This window comes from Hippocampus comes, unplaced genomic scaffold (genome assembly GCF_001891065.2).
Source record: "Hippocampus comes isolate QL1 unplaced genomic scaffold, H_comes_QL1_v1.1 scaffold40, whole genome shotgun sequence".
Classification (NCBI taxonomy): Eukaryota; Metazoa; Chordata; class Actinopteri; order Syngnathiformes; family Syngnathidae; genus Hippocampus; species Hippocampus comes.
This window is the reverse complement of record NW_017842058.1, coordinates 1,054,113-1,073,746: the sequence shown is the minus strand read 5'-3', so window position 1 is coordinate 1,073,746 and position 19,634 is coordinate 1,054,113. Positions and strand designations below refer to the sequence as shown.

Genomic DNA, 19,634 nt, shown 5'->3' with positions numbered 1-19,634 from the left:
GATTGTTCTAGCAAGTCATTTCCGCAACAACTCTAAACCTGCTATTATTATTGGCTACTAGTCGAAAAGAGGGCGGGTTCAATCAAACTAGGTTGCGCCACTTGAGAAAACCAGACGTGGGATTTCTTGTTTTTCGTCTCGTAAAAGGCGCCATGTTAGTTGGTCACACTAAATGCGTGTAAATTTCCCCCTCGCGCCAACTTGTTCGTGTTTTCACAGCAAAACAGCGAAAGATAGATCCATGCATGTAAACACGGAATTGGGCGGGTGTGGACTGTAGAAGGCGGGCTGGTTATTTTGAGTCTTGCCTCCGTGGCTGCTAGCCACTCCCTTGGTGGCGCCCTGTGGGCTGGGAAAGAGCGCGGAGGCGGGCGGGGGGCGGCCATGGTGGAAGAGAGAGGAAAGGCCCGAACCGCGCCGGGGGCAGGGAATGGCTCTATGTGGGAGGGTTTTTGGATAATTCCGCCGTGCAAGGGGGCTGTCAGTATAGCAGCACATGTGCCCACATAAACAAAAGCCAATACAGTTCACAGCCACCGGCGGTGGGTGTAGGAGTCGGAGAGGAACTCACGAAAAGATACCATCGCGATATTTTGCCACTGAAGACGGTAGTATCGCGATAGGGTGATTGCGCAATAGTCATATCATGTCTGCTTTGTTACAGTCAGAGACAAAAGCAAAACGTTTTCATGACAGCGCTGAAGAAATTAAATTTTTTAAACAATGGTAATTAGTGGACAGCCAATATAACAGTGTAAAATGACTGTCCCCTCAAAATAACTCAATGCGCAGCCATTACTTTTGAAACGACTGGCAACAAATGTGAGTGCTTCCTTTAGTGAAAATATCCAAATTGGGCTATCATCTTTAATCAGGGCCTGCAAGCCTTTCTTTCCTGTTCTAAATGCTGCCAGAAAGCACAGCCACTGACCTACATTTACAACCAAAATTCTAATATATCACTGAATTTTAACAGATAAAATATAAGATAGGGATGAATGGAGGCATGCATGGATCACCATATTATAATCCTTCAAGGGGACATTCCATTTATACCCTCCTGAATGTATCGTTTGTATTGCACACCACACAGAACTAAATCACACATATGCAGGCTTGCAATGAGAGATGTCAGAATGAAAGGGGATCAGAATGTTTACTTTGTGAGCTGTGGGGTGAAGGGCACCTCAATAGTAGCCAGGAAGACGATGCGCACCTCTCCAACAGTTACTGAAGTTGCTGTTCTATATTTTGTATACAGAGGGACTTTGACCATGACCTTCGGGTTCCAAAGCCAAAGTCTTTACAAAGAACATTCACATCCCCTTTGTTCCGTTCATCCATCCATTTTCCGATCCGCTTTAACCTCACAAGGGTCGTGTCTTTGTTCCATGAAATTGTATTAATTTATTCCCAACAATATATTCACTTAATTTGGAATTTCTCCTGGCTGCATTTATTCCAAAGAATTGATGTGAATTGTAGATTTTTTATTTTATTTTTTTTTGTACCATCAAATTACAGCATCTGTGTTTTGGCATGTCAATCTTATCTGCCCGGGCCCGGCCTTCAGGATTACTAGTGCTGGTTGTTGTCATATCCACTGCATTGTATTAGCAATGAGGCTGTTTATTTAATCAATCAGATTTCAGATGTGCCTCACAGGGCCAAATAGCTGGTCAACAGTAATGCCAGCAGTCCTCTGATTGGTTGGTCAGAGCATGAGCTTTGAGATTGTTTTTTAAGATTTGATCAAGCAAGTTTGATTTGCAAACACATACATAGTCATACGCACACAATAATAATTTTTAATAATCAGCATCTCTAGTGAGTATGATGTATATTATAAATATATATAAATATATAAATTTATGTTTTGTCATGTTGTTAGATAAATATTGAATCTGAACTGCTCCTGATGCTAGCTTACGTGTCACTTTGTTATCTATGCAGGATGTGCGGTGGTGAGCGTCCCACGCGATGTGTCAGTTTGAGATGCTTACAGTCACTTCCCTCCTTCCTCAATTCAAAGTGAGTTGAGACTTGTAGAGTGATGCAAGAGGCCAAAATGATGAATTATTATCGCAGAGAAACGGAAGCGTCCGGAGCCTGCAGCAGTCTCAACTGGGCTAAGTTTGAAAATAACCTTCAGGTGAGCTCAATTTTACCCACTCGGAAATGTAAAGTGAAGTTACGGTATGTCTCAAACTGAAACCTATCTGCAAATAATTTTAATTCTTCATTTCACCTTAAAGTCTTGAAATGTGTGAACAGACATGTTACATTGATAGATCAGTACTGTGTGAAGTCTATTTTTAATGCACCAGCACATAGGGGAGGTACAGGGGTTAGAAAAGGCATTATTTATAGTTCCATATTTCATTTAAGATGAAGAGAATGAAAGAGCAAATCACAATAAATATTGCACCACTGCAGCCCACAGAAGCAGTGTTTGTGCTTGTGTTGTCTGTTTGCATTCCCAAAATGTCCACTTTATCACAGACAAACATACTGTAACCACACATGCTGTAAGTATAACCAACCGTATGCAAAAAAATAACAGCTCACTGCTTACCTAGCAGTTCACTTCACATTCGGCACATCAAAGGAACAAAATGCAGAACTGAAAAATGATCAAATAAATGTTTACAATAAATTGTACCCCGCCTAATGCCAGCAGTTCGGATGATGGATGGATGGATATTTCAATGGCTGGATGGATGGATCAATAACAGCTTCAGTATTTTCTTTTTGGAAAGGCAAAGTAGCTGCATTTATGTAGCACATTACAGACACAATTAGGTAACTCAAAACATTTAAAGGCAAAATACACCATATATAGATAAAAAAAAATTCTGACATTTAAAGGCAATGGAGAAAAATTAAGTGGTGACTGGTTTCCTAAAATTACTGAGTACATTGACAACATTTAAACACATCTAATGCACTTTGGTTGTTTGGGATGGTCTATTAAGAACTGTACATTCAAATCATCTTGGGATGCTGTTCTGTTTTTAGGGTGTCATCAGCCGCTCTGTCTCCAGTTATGGAAAGTTCCCCCTCCACGGCCAGGAGGCGAATGTGGGCCAGTGGAGGTCAACAGTTCTCCAGTCTGGAAGAATTGGGCCCCCTTTGCAGCTCCCTCTCCGAATCTATATCAGATGATGATGATGATGTCTTTGCAGATGGTCAGTGTGAAAGATGGTGCTCTTAAACCGAGCAATGTGTCTCTCCTGTCCAGTAAAAAGGGAATTCCTTAAGCACATTAAAATGTTGTGTACGTGTGTGTGTGTGTGTGTGTGTGTGTGTGTGTGTGTGTGTGTGTGTGTGTGTGTGTGTGTGTGATTTCTAAAGACTGCTCCATGGGAAAAACTGAGTTCTTGCTGCAAAAGTGCGGGTGAGTCAGCTCTCTATGTTTCAACTGGACACTTTTGTGACTGTAAAGGCCCTGCGTGTCAATGAATGGAAACCTTTAGAATGTCTCTGAGGTTAAATGTTCCAGAATGGTGCAGTGGGATAAAGCCATAATTTAGATTTTTACACAATAGTCTCTCAAAATATATTTTGTGTAACTCATCTGTTGAATTCAAGTGGTCATTATGAGCTGGGGTCGAAAGAAGGAACGTAAATGTATTGCACATAACACAATCAGATTTAAAGAAAACATCCAGGTAGGTGAATTTGTACCCTGCACTATGCATCGATCCATTATCCGGTCCGTCAAAAAGAAAACAAAATAAAACAAACAAAAGTGTTTTTAAAAAATATTATGGGGTACATACAGATGTGAATGTAAACATAAGGCACTAAGAATAGTCAGCTGCATTTTGTCACAACTGTACCAGAATAATATATACTACATACAGTATGTAGATGTAACATTGAACGAGAGGCAGAAAGAATAGTCATCAGTTATCTACGTGTGAAGCAACTTTACATACATACTCAATAAAACAAAATTTATAAAAGTAAAGAAAAGGCAACAAGAATAGTTACAGTCGCAGTATTGTTAAGTCTCGCCATTTCTCAAAAAATATTTCCAAACTCCCTCAACCATGGAACGTTTCTGGGAACTTCCCAAAAATAGCCCTCCCCCTCATAACTTTTACTTCATCCTGTTGTGAAAGTGTGTCTAGGCAGGAGGCCCACACACTGGGCCTAGTTGACGTCTTGAACACATAAACAAGTCACATTTAAAAATTCAAGATGATGAGCCATTCGAGCAGTCAGTCAATAGTAGTCTTGAACATGTTGCCCTTGATGGTGATCAACACACTAGGAAACATGGAGAGCTGATGAGGTTGTTTTACTATGCAGATGCCGCCTCTTCTTCATTAGAAACATTACGCAACACAAACTGAATATGTTCATAGGCATCATACCGAAGATGTGGTTGTGTGTTGCAGGCCTCTGCCTGCTTGCATAACTACTGTATTTGGAGTTTGGGTATGAACAGAACTTTACATGAGCCTGGACATGATCCAGTGAGATCCAATAATACTTGCTATTTGAATGGTCAAAATAGCATTACAGATTTTTTTTTTTAGAACTCAAATCATGTTCCTTTTCAGGTACTCATGTCAACATATGATAGAATTATGCTAAGTTTGTCTGGTATTTACTGAAAAAGTCATTCGTTTGCTGTTTTTTTTCCTCCAGCCAAAGAAATAACAATATTTCTGTAGCGCCCTCTGGTGGTATTATGATGCCAATGAAAGATTTTGAATGAGTTGAGGGCTTCATTTACATCAGTGATGCTCCCAGATCTGCTACATGTACTGTAGCACTTTCTCGATTGGTACGTGAAAGGGTTTTTATATATAAAAAATACTCTGTAGTAATAAAATCTCGATCTCGTTTTGTGATCACCGCTCACGTGTACTGTGCAACTGTAATTTATTTTTGCCATTATGGTGGTACAGTACTTGGAGAGTTACCGGTATCTATTTGTTCGAGCCAGTACCCGGTGAGGAAAAAAAAGGGGAATACTGCAAAAGGTAGTGCTTTGCTGCCATCTTGTGGCATCTATTAGTATTTATGTTACAGTGACACGTATATATTCACACTCTCTCTCTCTCTCTCTCTCTCTCTCTCTCTCTCTCTCTCTCTCTCTCTCTCTCTCTCTCTCTCTCTCTCTCTCTCACACACACACACACACACACACACACACACACGCGGATGAGCAGGGGCACTTATCTACCAGATGCACATTGACATTCCTTCCTTTTTTGCATTCCAAACTACATTTCATATTCAACGTTAAACGGTGGGAGACATTGCATCCAAAGTGGGGTGAGTGAGAAATGCAGTCGCGCGTTGTTTTGAACTGTGATGCCATTATATTTATTCTAATTGAACTCAATCAGTCCTTGTACTCACCCTTCAAGGTAAAAAAAGTATCTTTCTGGTATTCCATGCCGAGTCTGAAGACGTACAATGCACCCTGCCAGCAACGAAAGACACATTGACCTCACCAGCAAGTAATAATGAAACCTATTTGTCCTAGCGTGCTAAATTACAATCAATATCTGGATTTATTTGGTTTAATTTTGTACAGATTTTCTGAATTCTCAAAATTTTAAGAAATAAGGTAGATGACAAAACAAAATTACTTTTGATGGGTGGCATTTCAAATACCCAACTGTTTGTATAAAAGAAATTCAAAGAGTCAATGTTCCATCTGTTCTTTTGGCACCGTTGAAAGCTCCAGCCACAAAATGTTAAATACTTCTTTTTAAATACAGTACTACTCTTGTACCTAATGTGGTGGTCTGTCCGTATACAGTACTGTACATTTGAGCGTGATTTGATCCCCTTATGGTAAGTGATCCCTCCTTTCTCTCACACCAGTGTTTCAGAGGTGCTCCAGTCACGTTCGGAGGATGCCGAAGAGATGCTGTGGCAGTTGGGGTTCGGCTGCGATGACCCGCAGCTGACTGTGCGCATTCCCCCTCGCTTCCTCTCCTTCCCCTCTCAAGTTCGTGGAATCAACTTCCGCCTCTTCCTGGAGTCGCAGGTCCGACGGATACGCGAGGAGGACCCCAGCCTGTGTATAGCAAGTAAGAGCCTGAGAAAATTCATCCAATAGTCAATGTCATGGGTTGGACTGTTGTGAGGGGGGAGCCCAGAGAGGCAGTGTTGCCTTTTGGCTCTGGGGGATCACTCCACTAAATGTTGATGTCATTCAGTGAAACCTCCCCAAAAGTGATACGATTTGGAGTTCAAAACAATCTACAAAAATACAAGTCAAGCAAAACATATGCATGCATGAAGTTGGGAAGTCCCGAGCAATTTAGGAAGCATCAAAAGAATGCATGTCTTTTTTTGTGCTTTTTTTTTTGTTTTTGTTTGATGTCACTTGAATTGTGATGACAACAGAACCAGTAATAGAACCTATTGTGGCTAGCTGTATGATCATGCTGCTCCAGTATACAGCCAAGAATTTAAGAAAGGGTTCATGTTAATAAAGGTATATTTTTTACATGATTTCAATTAGGGTAAAATGGGTTTGAGATGAAATCTTGGAAGTTCAACCAATTCACTTCAAATCAGTCGTGTTCAATTTTGGAGATTCCACTCCCCAGTATTTATGACTAAAGAGATGCACAATCATGAGCTTGTTCACACGTGTCCTTTCCGTCTTTCCTACAGGTCGTTTCAGACAAGTCCAAGCGCTGACCGCAATGGCCAACGCGTTCTGTTCACTGTACTCGCACGTGTCTCGCACCCCCCTGCGCAAACTCGGAGCGCCACAATTCAACTTCGCCCTGTCGACGCCCACCAAGAGCAGTGTGAGAAGCGAGCTGCGCTCCCCCAGTGAGAGGCTGAAGGACACCGTCTCCATGATGTGCCTCTACACCTCAGCAAGGAGAAGGTCCAGCCTGTCTGTGGCTGATCTAGTCCCCCAGCAGGTCCAGACCGAGACTAATAATGGACCCGAAGAAAAAGACAAACATGTGGCAACACAAGTTGTTTTTGATACCCATGCCAAACAAAATCAAAGCCTCTCAAAATTGAAACCGGTGTCCACGGTAACCTATGAGCTAATCAGTCCAAAGATAGTCGAGCGTGTTCATCAAGCCAACATCTTACATAATGTCTTTTGGAAGACGGAAGACAAAGACGAGTCAAGCCATGGAGTTCCAAACAAGTCCACAGCCTCTGAGTCTGCATCCAGACAACTTGCAGTCCAGACCCCGACAGTGTCTTCAGATGTCTGTCAACATTCAATTTCAGATATCTTCCCTGCAAAGCCTCCAAGATGCATCGACTACCTCAAGAACTGCGATAAGATGATCTCCTTAAATTTGGAGGAGGTTTGTCGACCTAGAACAGTTTCTTCAAGTGCTTTGGGTTTTTCCCATTTTCCACAAACATCCATGTTGTGCAAAGTGTGCGGTGAAAACTAAATTCTCCAGAGTCATTAATGTCATTGTGAATTGTTAGATGTCAAAAGTGCCCTGCAATTGACTGTCAACTAGTCTGGGTGCACCTCAGTGGATCTTTCGGCTGGAAATTGACATGCTCAATTTGCTCCCAACAGGTGCATCGTGTCGAGGAGGAAGAGAGAGCAAGAGAAACACCAACATAACACAAAGGTACAATTTGAAAGGCGTGTGTATTTGTCACTCATCTATTTTAAGTGCAGCATTATTCACAATTTCACTCACAAACGGTGACATTCCGATAGTATGCATAAAATTCTGCAATTCATTGTGACAGGTTGCAAAATAGTTCAAAGTGCAATCCAATTCAGTCAGCTTTGCAACAACTTGAATTGGATTATCGTTGTTTTAATGTTTTTCACAAGGTCCATTTAAAATAAAAAAAGGGGCAGAACATATTTGGGGGGTATTCATAAAAAAAAAAAAAAAAAAAGATAAAGAGATAGAGAGCAGCACTTGAATAATCTGCTACAAGGATCCACGCACAGTGCACATGGCTTAATACACACGTGCAACAGCACACGGAATGCTGCAAAAGTCCAAACTAAAACAGATAGGAAAAAAAAAGAGATTACATGAATAGAAATTGCTGACTATATTAAAAAAGGAATCTCCTTTGGAACACAAGTCTCACACTGAGGTAATTCAACATTTTTTCAACACTGGCAACAAGTTGTACATTTAAATTGGTGTATGAATAGGACTATTCCACATTGTCCCAAAAAGATTCAAACGTTTATAACAAGTCCATTGACCCATGTGACGATTTTAAAAAACAAAGTCTTAAAATCATTACCATGACAAAAACAAACACCGTTCTTAACTTTTTCCAAATGTATATTGTTAAAACAGCTAAAATTTTTATTCAGAAGTGTCTTTATTGTGTGCGTGATCTGTTTGACCTTATCAGAAAGTCAGGATCCTTGATAGCTCCTTGATGGATAAATAGACTTGTAGCTGAATCTGTCCTTATTTCTTTGTCAACAAATAAGTGTGAGAGATGATCCAACAAGAGAAAACGGACATTTGGGAACATGTAAATCTTCACCTGGATCATTTTGATGTCAAATAAGCGGGCCTATTTCCAAAGAGGTCTTCTTTTGTAAAAATGGGAGGTATTTCAAGTTGTCATCATCCACGACGGTCACTTTGCCCCCGCCATGATTTTAAGGTACTGCAGTGCATTGTGGGCAGCGTTGGCACGAGCGTCCTCAGTGTTCGCGGCGAAGCCGTGGCACACCGTGATTGGCTGCGTGGACAGCTCCACCAGACACTGGCACCGGCCACTCAGGCTTCGCTCCTCTGAAACCAAAGACAAGGATCCATTAACACAGACAAAAAATAATACAATAATTAATGAATGGATTAAGGTTGCAGCTGTTAACTATGTTTTGACCATTGCTTAAGCTTAGGAAAATATATTTTTCATTATTAAACATAAGCATGTTAGCCATGTATTTTTGTTCACTTGGGGTCTCCATCCTCACATTCTACTGTAGTAGCATCTAAGACTGAGTGTGTATTTGACTGAGCTATGTTGGATATATTGGATTTGTGTTTTATACACATTTTGTGATTGGCTGTAATGTCTTAATTCGTCGAGCAGATCTATGACATCGATTGGCCAAGTGAAATAAGCCATTACAGCCATAGTGTTTCCCCACATATACCTATAGCACATTACCTGTGGCGGGCCGCCACAAAAGAACTTTGACAGCCACCTATACAATTTGGCATTGCCTGTCAATACGTAACAGTTGTAATAACTTGGCTGGCTGTCAGCAAGTCTGCGTGTTGAGTGACTCGGGTAAGATGTAGCTGTCACGACTCACGGCTAGTGTGTCAATGTGTTTATTCTGTGTTTGCTACTGTTTGCTCAATAAATGGAGTGAAAGTCCAACTGTCCATCTTTGTCCACTTGCGAGGGGCATTACAGTACATTCTAACTGGCAATTGTAGATGTGCTGTTTTCCTACATTTAGTTCTGCTTTGCAGGAGACACACTGCATTTCTGCATCTTTTTAAAAATGTTCAATAATTCTGGTTCGGGACATTTCTCTATCTTTACTTTTTAAATTTTTGTGAAGGTTTAATGTAGAGATTTTGTTTTGACTTTTTGCAATCAAATTATTCCAAAAAACAGTTTCAGCCCTACACTGTTTTGTGTTGTCTTGAAGGGTTTTTTTCCTTTTTTAGGTGTCAGTAGTTCTTATTACACTTGTACAAGTGTTTAGCACGTTAAAGAGGGTCAAAGAGAGAAGTACCGAGATCTAGGTAGCTGATGTCAAAGCACTGCTCAGCTGACAGATCGTCGAGTAGCGAGCAGAAGTTGGAGTCATCGGGTATGCCCAGGGGGTGACTGCGCAGCTGTAGAATCTTCTCACCAGCCGAGTTCCTGAGCGCATCCCACGTGCAGCTGTAGCCTTTGCTCTTGCCCGACTCTGCCCTGCTCCCCGCATGCTAAGCGGCCATATAGATTATAATATAAGTAATGCAGAGTATCCTGTTGTCATTTGGCCTAATCAAAGGAAAATAACTGGAATGTCCACAAACCTACTCTTTATCTATTTCTACTTACTGTACAATAATACTCATAATAGCCACTGCTTAAGGCAATATGGTAAATACACTGAATATAAAAAATATACAAACCCATGTTCAAATGATAGATTATTTTTTTGTAGGAAAAGTGAGACCACGACAAATTACTTTTCTTGACCTTTTTTCCCCTCAATTTTTTTACTTTGCTTTCTTGCATAAGCCAATATCGAATGCTATTTTGAAGTGTTTCTAATTCCCTCCACCATATCTCAGGCCCTTCCAGCTGAAGGAAATAGGCCCAAAGCATGAAGGGGGGCAGCATGGCTCAGTGATAGAGTGGTGGTTTCCCAACCCAGATGCTGGTGGTTCAGTCCCTGGCCATTGCGACCATGTCCAAGTGTCCTTGAGCAAGATACTGAACCCCCAGTTCCTCCTGATGCTGGCTGGGTCATCAGTAGGTGAATGAGGTAACAATGTGAAGCGCTTTGAGTACCCAAGGTAGAAAAGCGCTGTACAAGTGACAGTCCATTGACCATTCTACCACCACGCTTCATTGTAGTTATGGTGTTATTTTGGTGATGATGTTTGCAACAATCATAACTTTTGGAGTTATGGCCAAAATTTCAATCTTGGTCTCATCAGGCAATAATCTTTACCAAATCATTATTCGTAATCAAGTCAGAACCCTACCCTTTGCTAACGCAGTAATAAAGCCTTCATTATAGTACATATATGAGAAAAAAAACAAACAAATCAAAATACCCCAAAGCAACCAATGAAAAACTATGAGTAAAGCAGTAACAGCATGCGACGACAAATAACCGGTTCATTGTGCACCTCCTAAGTATGTAGATAACGTGTTTGAAGTCCCTCACCGCGTTGAATGTATCATCTTCTGCGTCGCCGTCGTTGCTGGTCCTGAGGTCCACCGGGACATCGTGTATCCGCGCTAGCATTTTGGCAGCCGCGTTCCTCTTGGCCAACTTCTTGGATGTACCACTACCTGATTCGGAAAATGGCACGCCAGTTTTATTAACATTGACCACTCACTGGTACACCTTTCCAAATTTAATGAGATCCTAATGGCCTAATGGAATGTTGTGTTTGTATTTGGTACCGATTTCCATAAATTTCTCCACTCTGCAGGTCATGGTGAATTCCTTGCGATGCGCCGGACCGGACTCTTGTGTCACTGTGTATTCTGGTAGACGCCACCCCTTCTGGACCACCAGTTCCTAGCAGACAAACATAATCACACAAGTGTTTGAATGTATTAAGCTTATTTTCTATGAATATTAAGACAGAAAGGGAACAAACCTGCAGAGCTCCAACGGGGTTACATTCCGATTGCTGCGAAGTGCCTAAAATCTTCATCTCACATGAAGAGCTGCACACATTGCCGCAATATCAAAAGCAGAAATTTAATTCCAACGGAACAATGTGTGGAATATTCATCCATCCATTTTCTACAATGATTTGTCAGCTACTTCATAAATTTATTTTTTGTTGTTGTTTTTTTACAGTTCTGGTGGAAATGTAATGAACGAATCAAGAAATGGACATTACAAAGCGCCGGGCGCCTTTAATTACCGCAATGTATCAGATGACATCAGTTGAATCATTTTCAGGTTTTTTTTTTTTTTTTGCATATATCAAGAAAGGAGCCCGTGGAAGACAATCATAGAGTCAATCGCGCTGAACCAAAGACATAATGCCCATTCATGCAGTGGAAACGCAGCCACATGTTGAACATTTCTTAAGTGAGGTGTGTGCTTCCAAGCCAAGGTCACTTTGCCTGACCTGGACAAGTTTTTAGAAAAAAAGAGCTTGAGGGGGTACAAAATTATATATTCAATCTCTGAAGTGTGATGGGTCATTTAAAAATGTGATAGCTCATTTAAAATGTGAAGTTATTAATGATTATGTTTGCATGTATACTGTAACTGACCTTTCTTCATTTGCAGGGACATCAACCCCAATAAATGAGTCTCCTTCAATTCCAAAACCTATGGGACCTGCCAGGCCCCCCTTGAGCATCTTCAGCGCCGCTTCGGCCGCTTTGTGCTTGGCCGCCTTCTTGCTGGGGCCTTGGCCCGTGCAACTAATCTCTCCCACGGAGACGCGGAAGGTGAAGTTGGGCTGGTGGGCCTGTCCCTCGGCCTTCAGCAGGTCATACACCGGGGTCTTGCCTATCCGCGTTCCATATTCCTGCAGCAGACTAATCGGCGTCTTTCCGGGATTCACAGCCAGCATTTGCTCAATACTGGATAGAAACAAAAATTATCATAAAAATAAAAACAGAAAATAATTTGAGTCGAGAACAAACAAAACTTGATTCTCAAGCAACATCGAACAGGTACAGACGGGGAGGCTTGGGCCAATATTAAATTCAGATAGCATGATAATTGTGAGCAAAATTATCACAGATCATTATCTCTAAAATGATATTTTTTGAGGGGTTTGGGGGATAGAAGGCAGGAAGGAAAGATGCCAGGAAAAAAGCATGTCTGAGGTGCATAAAGGAAGAAAGTCATGGATAAAAAGCAGGTGTGAAGGAAGGAAGAAAAGTAGGTTTCGGTGAAATAAGAATGTAAGGGTGCAAGTATAAAATGTGGGTGTAGTTTGAAGGAAAAAAGAAAATAAGGCCGGAAAGTAAAAGATGCGAAGATTATAGTGGGTCTGGGGGGCAGGAAGGCAGGAAATGTAGGTTTTAGCGAAGATGAACGTGAGGATGCAAGAACAACATACAACTTAAAGGAAGGAAGGAGCGCAGGAATTAGAACAATCAAGAAAAAAATGTATATATAATTAAGTAAATTTTAGTCTATAGTCCTTCCTAGTCATAGCCCACCCTTTAGAATGTTACTGCTCAACAGGACTGATGACCGAAATATTAAACCGAGCTTTTCAAATGATGTACTGTCGTTTAATTCTACACCCCTGCCAATTACAACAAGATTGCTAATCAATACATTTTAACTGGGTAAACGATTGTCGTGTCGCCTTAACAGTTAACCTGACAGGCAATGGGTTAAACGATGCTAATGCTAAACTCTTCGATCACCCCCATGATAGGTTAGCCTAGCCTGAATGCAGCTTTCACCTGGAGCACCCGGAGTTTCTGTTCCAGCTGTCCGAGGCTGTCTCGTCGTTCATTCCCTATTTCAGACGGACAGTCGGTAGGATTCGGATGGCAAGCCCCCACCACCAAAACAAACGCTTCCTTTCATTAGACGGGTTTTCCCACAAAACATGTAAAAAACGCAGCCTTTCTCCTTGCTCTTTAGCTGCAGAATTGCAAGGCAGCATAAATATGACGTAAGGCTTACCGGGGCTACGTAAGTCCGGACGCGACGGGCGAGTAATACAAACACAAATTTGTAGCTCAAGATTCATCCATCCAGTGACTGCAGGTGAGAACTGAGATAAAAGTTAAATAAAATAAGTAGACACCGTTTTTGTAAGGAAAATACAACATGGAACATCTAATCAAGCTATATACGTCGGAAACTTTAAGTATAATAATGATAATAGAACAAATTATTTAATACAGTTGATTGGACAAAATAAATGGTACGTGGCCATGGTTTCCGTTGATCCAGCAGAGGGAGACAGTTAGTCATACATCTGTAGGAGGCAGCGCGGATGGAGTTCTGAAATAAGAGGATCGATTTTCGTGTCTGGCCCGACTGTGAAGTTTGCATCTTCACCCTATGTTTTCTCATCCTACCATGACGTATTCCTGCGTTCCAAATCGAACATGTTCCGTTCATTGAAAACTCATCAATGGCTCTAAAACCTTTTGCACCAAGTCGTAACAACTCAAAAATATTTGACACTACAGGTACAACTATAGTGACCAGCATTATAATACGGAGTCATACATGGCCTACTTGTTTCACAAAAAAACAAGGCAGATGTTTTTCTTCCCCAAATTGGGATGGTTGAAAGTCACTGTAGCACAATGCACAATTTGAACATTAACACCGCGCTTAAATATAGGAAAATTAAACTTGTACTGTACTTAAATAACACAATTCAAATGTATCACATATAGGTTATATTAAAATGTATCTAAATGAATGCTTGAAAACAAACAGTTCTTTTGAAACATATTGTACTTAATATAAATGTAATTGAACTGTACTTCATGTATGTACTGCACAGTGTGTGACATTAAAAAAAACAACAACATTTTAAGTCACTGAAATGGTGGCACGGTGTGGACTGGTTAGCACGTCCGCCTCACAGTGCAAAGGTGCAGAGTGCGATTCCGGCTCCGGCGTTCCTGTGTGGAGTTGCATGTTCTCCCTGTGCCTGTGTGGGGTTTTTCCAGGTACTGTACTCCGGTTTCCTTCCACATTCCAAAGATATGCATGGCAGGTGAATGGAACACACTAAATTGTCCCTAAGTGCAAACGTGAGCATGGATGATTGTTTATCTATGTGTGCCCTTTGATTGGCTGGCAGGGTGTCCTCCGCCTACTGCCCGAAGACAGCTGGGGTAGGCTCCAGCTGGCCCGCTAAGCGGATTGGAAAATGGATGGATGAATGACTGAAACATCATGCACAGTTTGACACCACCCCCCCTCCCCCATGTACCACATGAGGGAGCCTGGGTATCATTTATACACTTTGAGAATCACTGCTGTAAATTGTCCATTACTGTGCTTTTGAGTGTTCATGTGTTTGTGCTATGGGCACTATGATTGACAAGGCAAGAGGTGGCGTTCACCCTGAACTGAAATTTCATTTGCTTTTCCAAGTTTAATTGTTCTCTTTTAAATGTGCTTTATTTCTCCTTTTACCATTTTTTTTAACAGTTAGCTTACTTCTGCGTAGAATCAACTTCCCTTTTGCCAAAACAGGTATTTAAACAGGATCCTAAATAAATAAACATTTTAAATGTTCAACAAGTTAACCCACCTACAAATCTTTTGTTGAACGTCACACCCTTTCAGCTCTTTCACGGTACTTTCTACTTCCACTGCACTTCCTTTTATTCATATGGAAAATGATTCTGCTTATGTTGCTAAAAATGAAAAAAGTCACTCGTATAGCTACCAAATCTAGTAGTTGGCATCACTGACTGCTTTTGAAAGCTAGAACCTCTGTGTTCGCAGCCATGTTGTTAGTGTAAATTGTGCATGTCAGCGGAGACACGCCATGAACGACAGAAGACACCCCAAAAAAATCTGATCTGAAAAATTGTCAGTGCAAATTAGCTCATAACAATAAAATAAATTCCTAGTGTTGCTTCACCTCATTGTTTCAGTTTAACGATTACACTGCTTTTGGCATGTATGCGCCAATGTCAGTTATATTGGTCTAGCCAGCCATGCTTCTCTTCGCCAATCTCTTTCCGTGTGTCAGCGGGAATGACTCGTGCACTAAATTGTGGATTTTAAGCCGTTTGTGTTTTGAGTTAAAAATCTAGTTTCTTGTAATTTGAGCAAGAAGGAGCTGATTTATTGATTCTATAAACAAATCTTCAAGTGCTGTATTATTTTCCCCTTTCAGTGTTGGTACATTGGACGCATTTGTCAGTGCCGAGGTCCCCCACAAAAATTCCCACATGTTCGCCAGCACCGACCCAACTGTTGTACCAGCATTTCCATGAAATATCTCAGCCTGAAAATTTTCCGCTTTTCCGTCTTTACTCCTGCGGTTCAGGCAAATTAATCCCGCGACACCGTGGAAACGGCGCTGGGCTTTCTGACGACTTTATCCGTCGGCGTCGGCGCGCCACACACGCTCTGCCAAGCGCAACACCAAAAGCGAACCAGTCGTGAAAACCGGCAGCCCTTACGGGAGTCAAACCGCTCGTTATTTATCCTTCTTGCTAATCGTTCGCCTTGTACACTCTTGTTTCACTGTGGCTTAATTTGCTGGACCGCTTGTGTTTTTATTGGGTCGGCGGTTAGATCATCGACCGAATGAGATCAGGAATAAATGCTTGTCTCGCTGTTACGTTATGCCTCATCCAGAATGCACACGCGTGTCCACAAACACACTTTTCCTCCAGCTCGCCTCGGGTTGCTGCACAAGTACGTCTGCTTCCTTTTGTTGCCAAAATCATCAGCAGATATGGCCCCCACCTCCTCCCTCCCACCACCTCACCTCCCCCTTCCTCAATATGATGCGTTTCCTTTTTTGTGTGTGTTTTGATCCCTCTCTTGCGGCCTCGCTGCGCTTGTGGCGAAGCCCTGGGTTCGAGTGGCGCTCCCGTATTATTTTTGGCAGCAGCGGTGGTTGGTGGCTGTTTGAGGGGCAAGGAGTGTTGTGTGTGTGTGTGTGGGGGGGGGGGGGGCGCAACCCCCCCAAAACCAAGGCTGTTTAAGGGATTTGCGTCTGAAGGAATTGCTTTGTTAATGATTACAGTCGCAACGGGGATGCGTGCACACATGCGCATAAACATTTAGAGGAAGACTGGCATGCACGTTTCTTCATTTAATACCTTCAATGCATGTTTTCCGTTTGCAGGCCACACACTCAGAATGGCTAAACATCTTCATGTAAAAATATTTTTTTGCAATGGCATTAAGATGGACACTTAATCTATTGACAGATGCCCTTAACTTGTTATACAACAAAACCTCTGATCATATTTCTGCCAACATGTCCGGAGGGATTAGGGCGCCGTGGCCTCAAGGGGGCGCCACAAAACCGGGAGGGGTGTGTGATTTGCCTTCAATGTAATTGTATTAAGGGCGGCCCAGTGAAACCGTAGTTAGCGCTTCGACCTCACAGTGCAGAGGTACCGGGTTCAATTCCAGCTCCGGCCTCCCTGTGTGGAGTTTGCATGCTCTCCCTGGGCCTGTGTGGGTTTTCTCCGGGTACTCCAGTTTCCTCCCACATTCCAAAAACATGCTTGGCAATCTGATTGAACACTCTAGATTGTCCCTAGGTGTGAGTGTGGGCGTGGATGGTTGTTCGTCTGTGTGTGCCCTGCGATTGGCCGGCAACCGGTTCAGGCTGTCCCCAGCCTACTGCCCAAAGACAGCTGGGATAGGCTCTAGCACCCCCCGCGACCCTTGTGAGGATAAAGGGGATCGGAAAATGGATGGATGGATGGATAATTGTCATAAAACTATTTTCTACTTCACGCCTCAAATAACCGGTATCAAACTCGATTTTTACTCTGAAAATACTCCGTCACCATCTCTACTGTTGAATGGGCCGTGATTTTTGCTGCAGAGTGTCATGGCAGAATGGAACACTTTTTCAGTTTGCAGCATTGCCAGCCTCCTCGGCACATTACCCCCTTGTGCGATGACAGCACGTTCACAGTGATTGGTATTGACGGCGTGCTGCACTGTGTAAAGTGCAGCGTCAAAGAGCCTTTAGCCCAAAGTATTCCTTTGTCGCCACCTTGTGGCATCTACAAGCAATTACAAATCCTTTTCGTAAGACCGTCAATTAATTGCAGATTGTTGGTATTCTCGACAGCACTTGGTTCTGGTTCAGTGTACCATTGAAGATGGAATACAGGTCTCAAATGGGTTCCCGATTCAACACTTGTGTCCTTTATACAGAACAGCTAACCGGGGGGAAGCCGGAAAACCTCTGTTTCAGCAGGTTGCGTGCCAGAGAATATTCTGTAGACCGAGATGTAGCGCTAGCAGAGGCAACGTGCAGTGTCAGACATGTAACTCCTCCCTCTTCCATTTGAAAATGATTTTCTCCAATTCTATTCTTGGCCACAGATCAAGAGAACGTTATTACCCAACCTTATTTATTTATATATGCCGGGCGGCTATATGTGTCAGTGTGTGTGTGCGTGTCTATGTGCTGGTGAGTGGCATGTAATTGCGTGTGTGTGTGAGATATTTCAATTTCTTGCAAATATTAAATAAACATAGTAAAGCGCAGGCTTCCAGTGGCTTTGGGGATTGGAGGGGCTGGTGGCAGGGCCTGGTGGTGGTGGTGGAAGAGGGATGGCTGGGGGGCGGTTGCGGCCGTGGCTCAGGGGGGTTGAGGCTGCTCATGGTCCGGGCCCCCGCCGGACACGCTGGCGCCTCCTCGCGCTGGAGGACTTCAGAACCACCACACTCCTCTCCACCAAAACCCTGCCAAGCCAGAGTCCCCGCTCCCGCTTCCAACCGCGCTGCTCCCGTTCCAGAATATGAGTCTCTCACTGTCGCTTTTTTTTCCCTCTCCTTCTAATTGCTCCAAACCACCGTTCTGTTGTCTTTTTTTGAGTTGGTTTATTTGTTTATTTGTCAGGGACCATGTATAGAAAACATTGAGACCAAGAATCCAGATGCTCTGTGCCAGATGATATCTGATTTACATCCGCAGTCTCTGTGGCAAGTAGGGAAAAAAACTTGAGAATATTTAAGGAAAAAGAGATTATGCACATACGGTGGATTTAAAAAGTCTATGCGTCCCAGTTCAAATGTCAGGTTTTTGTGATATGTAAACTGAGACCAAGATAAATACAATACATTTCTTCATCTATGTGACCACTTATCTGTACAACTTCATCCATTCATCCGTTTTCTAATCCTCTTATCCTCACGAGGGTCGCGGGCATGCTGGATCCCATCCCAGCTGTCTTCGGCTGGGTACACCCTGTAGTGGTTGCCAGCCAATCACAGGGCACCCATCGACGAACAACCATCCGCGCTCACAATCACCCCTAGGGACATTTTAGAGTGTTCCATTAACCTGCCATGCATATTTTGGGACTGTGGGAGGAAACCGGAGTACCTGGAGAAAACTCACGCAGGCACGGGGAGAACATGCAAACTCCACACAGGAAGGCCGGAGCCGGAATCGAACCTTGCACCTCTGCACTATGAGGCAGACGTGCTAACCACTCGTTCTACCATTCCACCCTCTGTACAACTCAATTTGGAAATAAAAAAGAAATCTTTTCGAAATGGGAAAAGAAACAATTGATATACTGTAGCGGTAATGTGATTGGACAAGTGCGCATACCCTCCTCCGATATGGCTGTGTTAAGAATTAACCACTCACATTCAAACACATGCTAAATGGGGCTCAGCAAAGTGCCTCTAATTAACCCCCAATCAAGTTTAGCTGTCCTAGCTTTCTAGATGAAAGCTGACTTTTGGTTTTTTTTTGCTGACATTGAATGCTAATTCAAACTGTTCTTATTTCCCTCTACCTTGCCCCCCCCCCCACACACACACACATTCAATTGTAAAAGTAATTCAAAATAATGATGCCAAGTTTTGAAGTGGTTTGTCTTGGTGTAATTATTTTAACACACAAGAACCTGTAATTTAAACAACCGTTTTATTCAGTATGTGTCACACGTTTCGTTCCCTTTTTTTTAAACTTTGTTTCTTCAGCCATCAGCGCCTCCTCCTCCTCCTCCTCTTAACTCCTCTCTTGAAATGTTCCACGGAAGTATTTTGTGGCTTGAGCGTAAGAAAGAAAACAAGAGCCGTTTCAGGCTGCGCGTCACTCAGAATCCAGTCAAGATAGGAGAAGTTTTTTTTTCTTTTTCGAAGGAAAGAACATTTTAAAGCTGTGCTGTAAGGATATTAAGTCAGTACAGCTCAAAAACCTTCCTAAGTGTTTTTCCAAGCATGAGTTTGCCTTAAAAGGGAGGGAAGAGAGGAGGGGTGAGTCTCAAAAACGAATAAGCATTATGAATGGCGATAACAAAATGATTAA

The 19,634-nt window shown here is 42.4% G+C and overlaps 2 protein-coding genes across 6 annotated transcripts; one reads left to right on the top strand and one right to left on the bottom strand.

The window, feature by feature from the left end:
* The first annotated feature begins 1,182 nt into the window (after nucleotides 1–1,182).
* Nucleotides 1,183–8,787, top strand: tespa1 (thymocyte expressed, positive selection associated 1). Of its 4 annotated transcripts, XM_019861077.1 has the most exons (9): nucleotides 1,183–1,827; nucleotides 1,954–2,152; nucleotides 3,020–3,188; nucleotides 3,355–3,397; nucleotides 5,430–5,480; nucleotides 5,851–6,059; nucleotides 6,652–7,292; nucleotides 7,544–7,598; nucleotides 8,617–8,787. In XM_019861077.1, exons 2-8 carry the CDS (start codon nucleotides 2,054–2,056, stop codon nucleotides 7,589–7,591), a joined length of 1,260 nt encoding a protein of 419 aa, XP_019716636.1. In that variant the 5' UTR covers nucleotides 1,183–1,827; nucleotides 1,954–2,053; the 3' UTR covers nucleotides 7,592–7,598; nucleotides 8,617–8,787. The 4 variants fall into 4 exon arrangements, with proteins under 4 accessions (XP_019716636.1, XP_019716637.1, XP_019716639.1 ...); XM_019861078.1 differs by lacking the exons at nucleotides 1,183–1,827; nucleotides 5,430–5,480 and having other exon boundaries at nucleotides 1,873–2,152; XM_019861080.1 differs by lacking the exons at nucleotides 1,183–1,827; nucleotides 1,954–2,152; nucleotides 3,020–3,188; nucleotides 3,355–3,397 and adding an exon at nucleotides 5,154–5,292 and having other exon boundaries at nucleotides 5,388–5,480.
* tarbp2 (TAR (HIV) RNA binding protein 2) lies at nucleotides 7,600–13,341 on the bottom strand. 2 transcript variants are annotated; one of them, XM_019861089.1, is made up of 7 exons: nucleotides 13,090–13,341; nucleotides 11,935–12,249; nucleotides 11,304–11,385; nucleotides 11,104–11,221; nucleotides 10,862–10,989; nucleotides 9,710–9,905; nucleotides 7,600–8,747 (listed from the first exon to the last, which is right to left on the bottom strand). In XM_019861089.1, exons 1-7 carry the CDS (start codon nucleotides 13,140–13,142, stop codon nucleotides 8,590–8,592), a joined length of 1,050 nt encoding a protein of 349 aa, XP_019716648.1. In that variant the 5' UTR covers nucleotides 13,143–13,341; the 3' UTR covers nucleotides 7,600–8,589. The 2 variants fall into 2 exon arrangements, with proteins under 2 accessions (XP_019716648.1, XP_019716649.1); XM_019861090.1 differs by having other exon boundaries at nucleotides 11,304–11,373; nucleotides 13,090–13,339.
* Between the last annotated feature and the right edge of the window lie 6,293 nt (nucleotides 13,342–19,634).

Coding starts and splice junctions, on each gene's coding strand:
- tespa1 (XM_019861077.1), top strand. CDS start 2,054: ATGCAAGAGGCCAAAATGATGAATTATTATCGCAGAGAAACGGAAGCG. Junction 3,189..3,354: donor TGATGATGTCTTTGCAGATG/GTCAGTGTGAAA, acceptor TGATTTCTAAAG/ACTGCTCCATGGGAAAAACT. Junction 6,060..6,651: donor CCCCAGCCTGTGTATAGCAA/GTAAGAGCCTGA, acceptor TCTTTCCTACAG/GTCGTTTCAGACAAGTCCAA.
- tarbp2 (XM_019861089.1), bottom strand. CDS start 13,142: ATGAACGACGAGACAGCCTCGGACAGCTGGAACAGAAACTCCGGGTGC. Junction 11,386..11,934: donor GTCCCTGCAAATGAAGAAAG/GTCAGTTACAGT, acceptor TTGATATTGCGG/CAATGTGTGCAGCTCTTCAT. Junction 11,222..11,303: donor ACCCCGTTGGAGCTCTGCAG/GTTTGTTCCCTT, acceptor TTTGTCTGCTAG/GAACTGGTGGTCCAGAAGGG.